At 46.7% G+C, this 15279-nt stretch overlaps 1 protein-coding gene across 2 annotated transcripts in view; it reads right to left on the bottom strand.

Moving 5' to 3' along the window:
* MYH10 (myosin heavy chain 10) overlaps nt 1-15279 on the bottom strand; it is a 137408-nt gene that overhangs the window by 40924 nt on the left and 81205 nt on the right. The window contains exons 11-16 of one of the 2 annotated variants that reach the window (XM_068531572.1): nt 15078-15196; nt 14296-14448; nt 10100-10273; nt 7481-7654; nt 6862-6976; nt 2398-2460 (exon numbers count right to left, since the gene is read on the bottom strand). In XM_068531572.1, coding sequence (XP_068387673.1) covers nt 2398-2460; nt 6862-6976; nt 7481-7654; nt 10100-10273; nt 14296-14448; nt 15078-15196 — 798 coding nt within the window. The remainder of the gene's footprint in view (nt 1-2397; nt 2461-6861; nt 6977-7480; nt 7655-10099; nt 10274-14295; nt 14449-15077; nt 15197-15279) is intronic. The other variant, XM_068531573.1, reaches the window with a different exon arrangement.

Below are 15279 nucleotides of genomic sequence, written 5' to 3' on the forward strand. Positions count from 1 at the left end.
TTCGCATCAGGACCAAAGCCACAAACTGCCACCCCTGTCATCACAGGCCCTTTTAGTCTAAAAACCCCGCCTACCACTTTGAGGTTAGGAACCCGCTTTGCTAATTCATTGCATCCTCCATTACTAGTTTATCCCAGGAGTCTACATTTTCAAAATATATCTGGAAGAACACAGTCCTTTGGTTTCTAGCAGAAACTGGTATGATCTCCTTATTCTGCCTCTAGTAATTGTTCCTTTCTCTCCTGCACTTGTTCTTTGATGGTTTTGGAAACCTCTCTTTACCCCCATCTCTCATCTTTCTCCTCCAAAGTCCACGCATTCTTCTAATGCTGTTTTCCTAACGTTATGACTGTACTTAGAAGCACAGGGCCCGCGGCAGCTCTTTGTCATCTCATTGAGAGGCACCGCCCACCTCAGTGTGTCAAAGGCCATCTGGACTTGATCCTGAGGATCCCCTTCATCCACCGTCTTCCGAGAAATCACTGAAAATACTAAAGCCCGTGTTTTCATTTAAAACCCGTTACCCCTCCCTGAGGTTTGAATCCATGAGCACATGTTGAGGAGAACATTTCTGCTGTAGAAATATCAATACTACCTACAAGTTCAAAGACCACCTGTGGCCATAGTGGATGGAAGGTCCTCCGGGGTGGGGAGAGACTGAGACCCCGATACTTGGGTCAGCTGGCTGACTCAACCAGAGGCCACCTCATGAGAGAGACGGACCAGGCACGTTTCCAGTGCCCAGGCAAGCAGACGGGGAGGAGCGAGCCGGCTCCCTGAGGGAATGGTTTTGTCTAGGGTGGCCCTGTACCTGATCCTGCAGGTACAGAAAAGCACCTGGTCCACAGACCCCGAAGATCATGGTCCCACAGGAAAGAGCATCTGTGCTGCAGGAGAGGGAAGGCCATGGTGGGAGGGCTGGGCGAGGCTGCTGCCCCTTGCTGCTGGGTGTGGGACACCCACCCACGGACTTCACGGTGCGCCCGTTTGGTGCCAGCAGCGGGGGAGTGATGGGGGCTCGCGGGCTGGAAGTCTCTTAAATGGTTAGAAATCCAAGAGTTAGAGGAATGAATTTAAAGAGGGAGCTCTACTGGGGGAGAAAGTCCAAAAGATCGAGCGCTGACCTTTCAACAAAGCACAAGTCCCAGGCAGACCATAAGCTTCAAACTACCATCTAGCTCTTTCTCTCCCCACTTCCTCAACTCTCTCAGAACCCCCAAGGCCAAAGACGACCGACCTTGAAGATTTCTCCTGTGGACAAGTCATCCCAGCTCACGGAGCAACCTTCGGCATAATCTCTCCCTCCCTCCGCCCCCTTGCTTGCAACCTACGTCTTTCACAGTATGTGAGCCAGAATTGACCCCAGGAATCTTGGATTAAAACGGGCATGTTTCTTTAACATATTTTAAAAACACTTTTGAGATGGGTTTGGGTCTCGGCATTATGTTCCAAAAATCGTGAAGGAAATTTTATAAGATGAATTTGACTTTACCTTTTGAGTTTTTACTACTTGACAATTTCACTAAACAATTGGAAGGTTAGGTGACCTGCATTTATATTAGGCTTTTGGAGGGCCTCTTCGCCATGGTTCGGCTGTATTCTTTCCTTCCTTCCATCTATCTATCTATCTATTTTTAAAGTACAGTCGATTTACAGGTTAGGCTGTATTTTAAAGAGGGCTAAGGATTCAAACCATAAGGCCCAAACTTGTGAAGCTCAATTTCAGGTTCAAGGTTCAGGTTCTAACACTCCACGTTTCGTATCAACGTGCACATAACAAGCCTTGTAGATAGTTTCATGGTTTTCAGTTCAAAAGAAAAGGGCAAGTAGCCAGATATGCACATAAATTCCAAATAAAAGGCCTAAGTAGCCAGATATGCACAAATAAAAGGCATAATGATGAGACCAACATACGTGAAATAATTACGTAATTATTTGTTCACAAAATGTTAATGACTTGAAAAAAGAAAAAAAAACCCGACTCCTCCTTGGAGTTCCTTAGAGTTGAAAATTTAAAGGTAACTCAAAGACAAAGGAGGTATTACTGGGGACATCGATTCCTAACAATTCCCTTAGAGGACTGTGTATCAAACGGCACTACTGGAAAAGGTAGTGACAGACCTTTTGCTCTGCGGTGCTTACGGGCTACGCATAAAAGAAGCAATGTGTAGGCAGTAGCGACTGAATTGTTTATGCGCTCAAACAGTTGCCTTGAAGGATAATAAAACTGAGCATGAAATGAAGGTTCATGCAGGTCTATGAGCAAAACAAAAACAGAAACCCAGAAACCAAGCCCCCGTCCTCCCCGGCCACCCTGCCAGGCCCCCCACCCCGCAAGTTCTTCCTCTGGGCTGAAACCCCTTGTGTTTGGAAGACCTACAGGCTTTATCCATTCACCTGGTGGCTCATGAAGACCAGAAACACTGTCATAGAAAGAAGCTCTCTGAATATTCTGAATCTCTAAAGCAGAGAAACAGCAAAAACAGGAGGACAGAAGGGCAAATACACAAACACTTCAGTTAGTGTGAAAGACATTCGACATCACAAGTCAACTTTGCAATTGGGCTACAAAAGCAGCTAGTCCAGGGCAGACCCCATGCAAACATTACTGTTTAGAGAATTTGCACATCTGGACAAAGTTCTGCATAAAATAAATGTATATAGCCGAATCATTCCCAACTCCAGGTGTGAGCATTATATCATATTAATGTCAAATGGTTACCCCATGTAAACGCAGGATGAAATTTAAGAGTAATAAGGTACTATTTGCATTGTCTTTCATAAAATTATCTTCCAATTAGCAAATTGGGACAAGACTGCAGTAAGTTAGATTACTCTGGAAAAGGTAAATATTAGTGGCATTTACTGTCAAAAATTCACACTGCTGTGTAATTTTATCTCCAATCCAGATTTTGGAAATATAATTTACTTCAAATACAAACTACGAATAGGTAACTACCACTAAGGAAAACAAAATTCTATTGTAGCAGGTTCTATTGTACAAAATGTTAAAGCAACTTCAAATCATAACTAAGATGATACCTATTGATCATACCGTTACCATTATGAAAATATCATAGGAGGTACATTTACATGAAAATGTGATTTTTAGGTCTTTTCTTGCTTGTATGTTAGCCCCGAGAAGTGGCAAGAAATCGTGTGCAGCTGGTAGAGAGATCGCAAAACATCTTTCAGCAAAAAGTAGGGCACTATAAATCTCTAGGGCAGGGCTGCCACCAATAAATCTTCTCTCTCCTGGTTTGGCCTGGAGAAAACTCTAATACAAAGTTTATTTTAACATGAAATGTTTTATACTCAAGGCACTGCACCTTCACAGGCAAACTATATTCATACATCATATACTCATACATTCAGTCAACTTGTCATTTTCTGCCTTTGCATTGATGTGGCTGTAAAAAGAGAAAAATAATCACATGTTTTTCCAGGGCTATTTTCTTTTCCTAGAGAAGAAGCTCCCCTTTTCCCAAGACATCTCTACGTCCAGAGTGAGCATGATGAGTTCTCCACCCTACGACCGTCTTCAAACTCCTGTGCCTGCCGCTGACCTCATGCGTGAAACACACGGTCCTCGAAATCAGAGGAGCCTGGCATCAGGCTCTGCCTGCCCCTCTCCCTGATGCTGGGTCACCTCTGAGAGCCTGTCACTCAGATTAAACTGAGTAACCGTCCACCTGAGCTGATGGATGGCAGGACTTCCCACTAAGAGAAGCGATATCAGGAGAGCAAACACACAGGATGAGTCCGGAGTGGATGCTGGCAGAGCCAGGTCACAATGGGGAGAGGATTCCGCTCAGCCCATTTGGACAAAAGTGGCCACACGTGCTCCCAAGCTGTCCACGTGGAGAAAGGTGAGGGCCCCGGCAGGGCCTGAGCTGTGGGCCAAGGACAGCTGTTCAGGGCTTGAGCCAGGATGGGAGGGCCCCGCAGGCCACACGCCTCTCCTCTCAGAGCTTCTGCCGTCAAGTGAGTAACCTGTCTGTAGCTAGTCCATGAAAAGCACAGAAAGGCAGGTCAGGGCTCTGCAGACGGGGTCCTACCTGTGAGACACGTCACCCGCACCTGTGACACGGAATGCGCATCATATCATCACTGCAGCTGCAGCCCCCATCTCCACCCTCACCTGCCGGATCTCACATTCCTGACACCTGTGACCCGCTGCCGCCAGAGGCCCTCCCGTACCTGGAGGGCGAGGCGGGGAGTTAAAGGAGGAGCCTGGAAGGAGGAAGCCGAGGCAGAGGCTCCTCGGTCCCGTTCCCGCCTGTGTGCGTGTCCTGAGTTTCCATCCAGAGGAAGGCCCTGGGCGGCAGGGAACATGCCGGTCACGGTTCCCGAATCCACCTCACTGCTGACAAGCGCGGGCGGTGAGCTTGTCCAGCGTGGCTGGACGTGCAGGGTCACAGGAACAGGTCAGGGGGTCCAAAGGTGTTCCCCACAATATCGTTTTCGGTTAAGAAGTGAAAAGACAAGAGTCAAAAGTGGTTCACAATGTCAGAACCAGTGTGTACGCCCGGGACCTGCTATCATGATTCCCCAAACACCTGCTTCTCTTTTCATTCAAAATGAAGAGAGAAAAATCTGTTTTTGAGACTTCAACGGTAAAATGCTGGTTTCCTCTGTTCCTCTTCTCCTTGGCTTTCCTTCCACGGTCACCTCGCGCTGAACTGCCCGCTTCCGGGGTCTTTCACCCCGATCCATCCAACAAACCACTGCCTGCTTTGCTTCTTCAAGTTCACACTGTGTCCCTACCCTGGCCCGTAAAACTACTGATGCCATTCAGTCAGTGAAGTCAAAGTCACCTGAGACTGGCCACCGCGTTCCTCCGTGCTCCGGCCTCATCCATCACCGGCCTCCTTTCCTGCTCGCTCTGCCTCCTGGCCCCAACCCTGCCCTAACGCCCCAACGGGACACTCACCCCAGGCTGGGATTGTCCACTTCCACCCTGTGATCGCTCCTTCTACCGGCTTCACCCCTGCTTCTTCCACACCAACATCACTCCTAAAAATGCCACCCACCCCTAGACGAGTGGGCTCGCAGAAGCCTACTCACCCTCCACGGTTAAGGCCCCAACAGGATGTGAATGTTCGTCGGTGGGTGCTGGGAGACTGCCCGGCCCTCAGCACGTGCTCAGGAAATGCTGGCTTTCTTTGTTTCTTCAACAAAGCATTACTTTTCGAGGACAAGGAAAACTGCCTCATCCTTCATGACATTTGACGTTAGCACCCCAGGAACAAGGCAGTCCCTGCTCAGCTGTCCCCGCGGCATTCATCTCAGGGGTCTGCGACACTCAGCAGTCTGTCCACACGTCTCACTTCCTTTGCTCTGAGATCTGAGCGGAGCCAGGAGGCGGGGTGGGCATGGTGGGCTCCGTGGGCCACACTGCCCGGGGCAGCACAATGGAATCGACTCCGGATTGAACACAGCATTTCTGACGGGCAGCGTTACTCCTTCCTCCTCTTTTTGTGACGTTTCCTGTGCACCTTTCCCACTGACCTGTGCTGGTCTTCCCAGCCCTGTGGACCCGGTGGCCATCAGAGCTCAGGGTCCCTTTTTCCACGCTAGATCCATTTCTCAGACCCACTCTCACACTTCCCAGAACAGGGCCAAGAGTCCCTTGGCCGCGTGGGCACCGCAGACACCACCTTAGGGTCCTGCTCTCGCCTCAGTCCTCACGGGGCCCCCTAGGCTGACCAGGTCACCGCAAGTGACAGCGAGCAGGCAGCAGCCAGGTGAAGACCTCCATCCAATGGGACAGCGATTAAAAGCTTCTGTTTAACTTGCTGGAAACCTAACCCTTCCCCCAGTCCCTCCCTGTACACAGTCTCATGCACACGATCTCTCCCCAGGACACGTGCGTGCACGTGTGCGGTGTGCCCATCCCTGCAGGCTCCCTCGCACTTGTTGGAGCCGATGTACGTGACCTTGACTAGGCTGTCTTTGGTAGGGTCATCACCCCCCTGCTCACTTTCTCTGTGGTCGTTCTTCTCTTTCTGTCTCTTTCCTTTTGTCCTGATTGCCCTAAGCCCTCTGATATGCCTTCTGGGTTTCTTTCTCCCTACCTGAGAAGACAGCTAGATGGCAAGGTCTTGAGATGCTATAGAAAGAGCAGAAGTGAGCCAGGTAACTGACAGGCCTGGCCTCAGGGTCAAAGCCTAGGCAGGGGCAGATCCAGAGCTAAGGTCCTGCATGACCTGAGGCCAAGCGAAGCGGTGGGGACAACCAGGATGAAAGTTTAGAGAGAGCTAAACGCCAGAAGACGCTGGTCCCACTATACATACAGACACAGAGCTGCTTTGTTCTTCTGGTACCAGCAAAATCTCTAGTCTATGATAAAGTCACCAAAACCTTCACCTGAGGTTCATGTAAACCAAAGAACTATGAGGACTGACGGAAATAAAAACAACCTATCTATATGCAGATGGTCTGAGCTTATTCACCAGCCACTCTGCGTGCGTGTGGAGGGTAGGGCACTGGGGGAGGACGCAGCTCGGCTGACCTGGACGCAACACAGCGAAGACGCACAAGGCTTCTCAGGTTTTGTATCCCGACACCCTTGGATTACAACTGCACTGGGACCAGGGTGGCCTGAGGCAAATGTGTAGTTCTCTATGGCTCTGCTACTAGAATGTTCCTACAGCACCTGACCAAGAAGGCAGATGTCTTATTACCCAAGTTTCCTTAAAGTGGGTAAATTCCGATATAATGGCAGCCCTGCTCTAGGGAAGATAAAGAGCTTTAAAGTTAAAAAAAGTCTACACACATCTGTAAGTAAAAGAACCATATATAAGCCTTAACTGTAAAAGATTCGGCCAAGTTTGATTACAAACGCAAGCACGTTCTCACCATCCTTCCAGAGCTCCGCCACAAATCTGTCAGAGGACTGATGCAGGAGGGTGGCCACGTTGTCGTTTAGGGGGTCCATATTCTTCATCAGCCACTCGTCCGCCTTATAGTCCACCTGCCGGGCCAGAGCCGGGTGCGCAAGAGGGAAAAAAAAAAAAAACCAAGAAACATTTCCAGCCTTAACCGAAAACGTTCACAGGACCCCCCCACCCAGTTGGAGGATGGCAACTGCAGGCTGAACCCAAGACTCCCGGAGCCCCGCCCTGTTCCCTCCCCAACAGCCAATCAGAAGAAAGTCATACACCCTGCAGCCCTCACCCCAAGTTTTACCTGTGAAAACCTTCCCCCCAAACTATCGGGGGCTCAGGGGTTTTGCGCATGAGCCACCTGTGCTCCTCGCTTGGCCCTGCAACAAACCTTTCTCTATACTTCCCCCGTTCCACCCCCCAAATAAGTTCACAGAACCACCCAAAAAATGGGTTGTCCCGAAGGAAGTGCATTTGTAGTATGTACTATATTTAAGGGTTTATAAGTGTATATCAGCACATTTGTTACAACCTTCATCAAATGCAGCAAAATCTCAAACACAGCACTTTTAATGGAGTTCTTTCACTCTTACCTTCCCTGCATAATGTATAATGCAAAAGTCAGCTTTGTCTTTCAGTTGACGAGGTTTCTGAAACTTGGAGTGGGACCCTTGCTCTTGAACTAGTTTTTCAACAAAGGTCTTATCTGTGGCTTTAGGGAACCAGCACTCTTCATCCAAAAGGGCCAGCACGCCAGGAGGGTTAGCCTGATAACAGAGGCAAGAAGAACTGACACGTTTTGCACGTCACTGTACATACAAGGATGTTTTCCACTGGGTTTGGCAGTTTAACTTCCAAAACAGTTAGAGCTTCGTGAAGATCTATGCAAATCAAACTGCTAGGGTAGCAGGCAATGCCAAATCGTAACTATCATGCAAACGCTGAGATCTCAAACTGCTCAAGAAGTACTGGTAAGAAAATGGATGAGTACTGTATCTCACAAACTTATAAAAAACTAATTCCAAGTAGATAACTCCCCCAAAAGTAGCAAATAAAAGACACCAGAAAGGAACTGAAAGGTGTAGAGACAAAACTGAATCTTTATATTCAATGACTGGCTGGATAAATTGTTATAAACCCTCAACTAGCGGGAATGCTTCAGACATTTTATACCCTAGTCAATTTAAGTTTCTATTATTTAAGTTTGATTAAATAAAACAAGCACTTCACACTTGGTGAAATATTTAAAACTATTGTTAAGTAGACTATATGGAAGGTGATGAAGTAATTTATCAATTACTTCATTGGTTTGTTTTATCAACAAATAAAATAGAGCCTTTATTTCACTCAACTAGTTCACTGAAAAAAGCCTTAGAGACTTAAAGACACAGAGACACAAGATAGATTAGTGGCCCAGGGGCTGGGGGAGGGGAACAGGAGTGACTGCCAAGGGCAGGAAGTTTCCCTCTGGGATGATGAAAATGTTCTGGAATTAGACAGTGGTAATGGTTGTACAACTCTGTGAATATGCTGAAATTCACGGAATTACATACTTTCAAAGGGTGAATATTAGGATAGTGAATTATGTCTCAAATTTAAAAAAAAATGCCCAGAGCTTGACATTCTCTGGGAGCTCGGAAATCAATGGAACGACTTCTTTTTTGGAGGAAAGTGGGGTACACATGAAAGCTAAATGAAATATTCAAACAATGATGGCCTATTTTATAGTGCTTCGGGGGTCATCGTTTATTGCCATACTGCAAATATGGCAAGTTTCTGATACAAGACTGAGCGTACCAATTCTAGGGCACAACGATGAAATCAGCTTTTGGAATAAATCTCTTAAGACCAGTTTTCCCTCAACGCACAAGGCCTTTACGTTTACTGCAGAAGAGCTGGCTCTGTGCAAATATTGCTTAAAAAGTAACTGGAGGTTCTAGTTAAACATGAATGAAACAGTGTAATCATGTGGTCACAGGAAGGCAGAGGTTAACAGAACAGAGCAGGTAGAAGCAGCTGAGGGAATCCCCCCCTCCAGGAGCCCAGGACGTCTCTGAGACCCTTACTCCCTGGCTGTCTAGTTTGTGGCCCCTCTACCTGAAAGGATTTGCAGGGTTCAGAGCTGCTAAAAGAACACTATAATCAAAGGCAACTAGGCTTCGGTGATCCTAGGGTCCAGGATGGCATTTAACCCAATTTACCCCACTCATCTGACAACTTTGAGAAATGAAGTTCTAGATTAAGATAAGTGAAACACCCATCTTTCTGCCATAATTTTCACATTTTTAATCTGTTTCAACGAAAATATTTCTAAATTCTGAAAGAGGAGCCCAAATATAATTTAATCTTTTCTAAAGGACTAAGTGACAGCATGATTCACAAGATCCATAATTTTGTCTCCTTTTTATTTTTCCTACTTCATCTTTCAATGTCAAGATCTCTCATCCCTTTTCCTTTTCACTGGGGATTTCTAAAGAGCTTTAAGTTTGGGAGACCATGTTTTGTCTCGTAGTCAGAGTACCGTAAGAAGGCAGGCGGGGCCTGGGTTTGTGAGAGATGAGGACAGACGCCCGGGACAGGCAGGTGCCCCGACAGAGTCGTTTTAGGTATTTTCCTTCTGGAAAAAGTTGTCCTCACTCTCCATTTTGAAAGGACCCACAATGGAATCATGATGCCATATCATTCTACATGCTATAGTTAAATTCCCTATGATTATAAACTCTTACAAGGTTTTGAAAAACCTTATAAAAAAGCATCTTTGTACTTATGAGGATAAGCTTTAGTTACCCCCCAAAATGGATTTGCACGACCTGTCTTATTCCCAGCTAGACACGACGCCCCTTTATCACCTCGGACGTGTGCTCAGGAGAGCCCCACACCCTTGACACGTGTCGAGGGCTGGAGTGAGGGCAGCTGCCGCCACCACCGTGGCACCTGCGGGCAGCCAAGGACCACATCGGCCAGCACACGGACCCACGCAAGGACAGGACACGGCCGTGAGAAAGGACAGCTCAAGGAGGGTCTTACTGGCACGCTACTCACTTTTCAAATGGATATTTCAAATGGGCATCACTTTCCTAGGAAATTTAGACTAGAAAATTATCTTAGCACTCATGAGACATGATAATTCCCGTCTCAGCTGATGGCAAGCAAAAACTGAAGGCCCCGCCTGAGCAGGGGCCGAGAGCCAGACGGCGGGGAGAGGATCTTACGGGTCTCTCGATGAGGTCGATGCACGGCTGCAGGTCCAGCCCGAAGTCGATGAAGTTCCACTCGATGCCCTCGCGCTGGTACTCCTCCTGCTCCAGGATGAACATGGTGTGGTTGAAGAGCTGCTGCAGCTTCTCGTTGGTGTAGTTGATGCACAGCTGCTCGAAGGAGTTCAGCTGCGGGTGCCAGGAGAGCCATGTTCCAAACGTGGGGTGGGGATGGGGGAGGGATAATGAGTCAGCTAGTTCCCAGAAAGTTCTCGAAGAGTTATTCATCAGGTCTTGACTACCCTACTGAGTCCATCAGATGACAGTGACTAAAGCGAGGGGGGTCTCTCTTAATCTCTGTCTCACACACACAGCCCCCCCCCCCAGATCACATTACTGCGAAGCTAAAATGAGAAAATGATAAACTTAGTGTGCTGAGTATCTACAAATAAAACCATTTTGATTAGCGAACGGTTAATGAAGAGAAATGAATAAATGAGAAAGAAAGTGAGAAAAAGAAGAGAAACAAAGAGACTTGGGGAGGCCAGAGGCCAAGGAGGCAAGCGCGTCTCTGTGAGTTTTGAGGGTCCAGAGGACAGATGGGCGGCTGTCTCCTCTGCTCCTTACTTAGGCCACCGGCTCCAGAGTGAGTTAAGGCAAACAATAATAAAAAATAATAATAACCTTTTCATCTGTTACAGACATTTCTTTTTCCCTCTCTGTGAAATCTGCCCATTTCTCTATTGTGCTGCTGATGGGATGAAACACGGATGGATGAAGTAACAGGGATAGTTTTCTTAAAGCAGTCGCCTTATATGAGAAGTACTCAGCCTTTCCTTCTGCTTCCATGCTGTCCACACAAGTACCATGGGCCCATAAACAACCTCTTTCATTATAAAGTGATCTGTAACTAGGGAAGGTTTAAATCAAGCCCCAAGGAATAGATTTATAGTCTGAAAAAGCCACTCCAATCTTCCCTGGGAGGTGTCACACTCAGCGTCTTAGAACGAGGTCACGCTAGGAGGGCCAGGGCAGAGTCTGCCTTGTTCAACGCCGTATTTCTCGTGACCCACATCAACACCTGCAGACTGCCCGATGGTGCTTGGTTATGTTTATGTGAATGGATTTTGCTCTGCCTTAAGATCATGAGATCTTAGTGCTCTATTTAGCCTGAGCTACTACATGTGATGGTATTTTTCTTTAATGGATTTCTACTTGTCTTCGTATTTAAGCTACCAACTGTATTTTAAAATAATCGATTTTTAAATTGATAACACAAGGTATAAAATTAAAAGTGTACAGAGAGTTGCACTGAGAAGTCTCACTCCAGTCACCCACTCGCTCTCCTATAAGCAACCACTGTCACCTATTTCTTGTGACCCTTCCAGAAATAGTCTGTGCACTCATAAATGTGTGTTACTTACCCTGATTTTTAAAAAAACTTAACAACGCATCTGGGAGTCTGCAATATAAAGCCACCTCATTCTTTATAATGGGTGCATAGTTCTCTACTACATGAATATATATCATAATTAATCAAACCAATCTCCTACGGTGAGCATAAATCTCCTAACAGTGGACATTTTCCATTCTTTTCCGTGACAAATAACACTCACTAAACAATCCTGCATTTTTAGCATCTAAAACATTTTTATTTTTTTACTGTCTGTGTATATTCGTATGTCAAAACCATACTTCTAAAGTTCTACAGCTTTATAATGTTTTATCTCTTAATATCCTCTTTTCATTTCTTTTTCAGAATTTTACTATCTATACTTTAATTAACTTATTTTTCAAATTAGTTTTAGAAGCAGGTTGCCTAGTCCTCCTCTACCCCTTGAAATAGGTTTTAAACAAGTATGATCACTTTAAAGATACATTTGGGGGACTTCCCTGGTGGCACAGTGGTTAAGAATCGGCCTGCCAATTCAGGGGAAACAGGTTCAAGCCCTGGTCCGGGAAGATCCCACGTGCTGCAGAGCAACTAAGCCCGTGCGCCACAACTACCGAGCCCATGCACCACAACTACTGAGCCTGTGCTCTAGAGCCCGCGTGCCACAACTACTGAAGACCGTGCACCTAGAGTCCGTGCTCCACAACAAGAGAAGCCACCGCAATGGGAAGCCCATGAACCACAACGAAGAGTAGCCCCCGCTCGCTGCAACTAGAGAAAGCCCAAGCACAGCAACAAAGACCCAACGCAGCCAAAAATAAAGATAAGTAAATAAAATAAAATCTATGTTCTTCTTTCTTGATGTTAAAAACATATTTAAAAAAAAAAAAAGATAAATTTGGGGAAGATTTACACCTTTACAATGCTGAATTTTCTCATCCAAGGACAAGCTATATTTTTAAATTTCTTTAAGTCTTTCATTTTTTCACAGTCGCACTGTAAAGTTGTCTTCAACTAAATCTTGCCCATTTCTTCTTAGGTATTTCATCTGTTCTTGTTGGCAGCTGGAAGTGGGGGTCTTTTCTTTCACTGTATCTTCTGATTGTTTACATACAGGAAGGCAACAGACATGCAATTTGCAGGCAGCCACCTTTCATGGTTTTTCAGTTATTCACAAATCAGTACATATTAAAGCAATCTTGGGGCTTCCCTGGTGGTGCTAGTGCTTAAGAATCTGCCTGCCAATGCAGGGGACACGGGTTCGAGCCCTGGTCCAGGAAGATCCCACATGCCGCGGAGCAACTAAGCCCGTGCGCCACAACTACTGAGCCTGAGCGCTAGAGCCCTCGAGCCACTACTGAAGCCCGCTCACCTAGAGCCTGTGCTCCACAACAAGAGAAGCCACCGCAATGAGAAGCCTGTGCACCACAACAAAGAGGGGCCCCTGCTCACCGCAACTAGAGAGCGCCGGAGTGCAGCAACGAAGAACCGACGCAGCCAAAAATAAATTAAAAAACAAAAAACGTATTAAAGCAATCTTTTATAGTGGCAGTGGCAGTTTGGGGGATAAAACTGCTTATACCAGTAACAGTTCAGATTTTATGAGCACAGACTTATAGTCCAAAGGGGTTCATTTTGAAACAGGACAATTTGGGCTTCCCTGGTGGCGCAGTGGTTGAGAATCTGCCTGCCAATGCAGGGGACACAGGTTCCAGCCCCGGTCTGGGAAGATCCCACATGCCGCGGAGCAACTAGGCCCGTGAGCCACAACTACTGAGCCTGCGCGTCTGGAGCCTGTGCTCCGCAACAAGAGAGGCCGCGATAGTGAGAGGCCCACGCACCGCGATGAAGAGTGGCCCCCGCTTGCAGCAAGTAGAGAAAGCCCTCGCACAGAAACGAAGACCTAACACAACAAAAAATAAATAAATAAATAAATAAATAAAATAAAATAAATAAAAATAAAACAGGACAATTCAGTACCCAACTGGTCAAAGCAGCCCACTGATCCCAAGAAGTATTTAATTTAGTATTTGTGCCTTGCTATATAGTGTCTATCAAAGGAGAGAGAAAGATACACATTTTTAGGAGACCAAAATTTTATCAACGTTTAGCAAAACCACAGCAGGTATGTGACTACAAAGCTTTGATGGATTGATGGTGAGTGTTTGGAGAAATCTAGTCAGATTAGTAATGAAATATACTGAGGTGCATCACCAAATCCTGTGGGTGTATCTTCAGAACGGAGTCCACTATGTTTCCTCATCTCTTGATCTCACACAGCTGCTCCTGACTCCCGCCCAAGCCAGTGTCATCTGGCCGCCAGGCTACGGCAACGCCATCCTCCACGGTCTCCCCGCTTCTGCTTTTCCATCTCACACTCCATGTCTCCAGCTCCTCTGCCCCTCTGGTCAGCTACATCTAGTCCCACTGGCTTTCTAGCAGTTTCTCACATCTGACAAATTCTCTCCCATACAGGACCACTGGACCTACTCTCATTATGCTGGGGCTTCTTCCTGAGGCCGGGGGCTTCTCGTGCTCCACTCTTACTGCTGCAGACACATCTTCCACAGTGGGCCCCCCCCCAATTCCTTCTATCACAGCCCCCCCCTCACTTCATTATCCAAAATTCTGAGAATTTTGGGTTTCTGTCACTTAATGTTTGACTCTCTACTATCAACAGAATGGCAGGGACTGTACCTACTTATCTACCATCATATCCCTGGTGGCTGGTACTGCAGCTGGTACCGAGGGAGCCTTAAGTGTTATTTGTTAAAAGAATAAACAGAAGGAAGGAAGGGCAGGAGGGAGAAAGATATACCTCAAAAATCTCAAATCCAGCGATATCCAGGATTCCGATGAAAGATGCCCCTTGCCGTTTGGTCCTATCCAGAGCTTTGTTGATGCGGTGAACGAGCCAGCGGAAGAGCCGCTCATAGGTAGCTTTTGCCAAAGCTTCTACTGCAAAATCTGCCTGCAATTAGACAACATCAACCTTTTATTCCGGAAATAATCGCAACAAAACACTAACAGCTGCTTGGTGGAGGGAGTTTAATGATCTACAGCGCCCCCAGAACCCTAAAAGAGCACTCACTGCTCAATCCTCTCTGAATTTTATACATCAGCAGAGGGTATTAGTACAATTACATGTAAACTGGAGATAATCAATGTAGGAAATGGGTGAAGGTGCCCAGTAAAAATAAACTCTTCCCTCTGCCCCTGGGGTTCTAGGCAGCGAATCTGCCCAGAGTCCACCAGGAAACGGGTGAATCCGACTCCTGCATTCTTGGCGCTGTCTCCCCTCCCCCCAGCAGGGACAAGGGAGCAAGCAGGGCACCCCCCTGTTGGGCGGGATCCCGAGGTACATGTCCTGGGGAACATGGACGATCCATCTACCTGGGGAAAACTCAAGGTGATAGTTCAGATCTCCTTTTTTGCAAGTCACCTCTAAAACTGTTCTGAGAGAAAGTACTCAATTCGTACCAAGAAACATCCATATAATAGGGCTTCTGTTGATTCAGTTTGTTACATGCCCATCAGAAGGTCTAACGGCCACGGTTATCATTCAAACAAATGTGTGATAGCAACTGATGTTAAACTTACTTGTTCTTTGGTCTGCGCTTTCTGCACGTAGTCTCGGCCGACCTTGATCCGGGGGGTGAGAATAGCCCGAGTGAACTCCATCACATTCATGCCAAGAAGATGGCAGAGTTTCTGGGCAACTAGAGGGTAAAAGGTCTCCTCAATACTAGGTTTCTACTTACGATCTAGTCACAATATATTTAGTAAACACTTGAAACACCTT

This window comes from Eschrichtius robustus, chromosome 20 (genome assembly GCF_028021215.1).
Source record: "Eschrichtius robustus isolate mEscRob2 chromosome 20, mEscRob2.pri, whole genome shotgun sequence".
NCBI lineage: Eukaryota > Metazoa > Chordata > Mammalia > Artiodactyla > Eschrichtiidae > Eschrichtius > Eschrichtius robustus.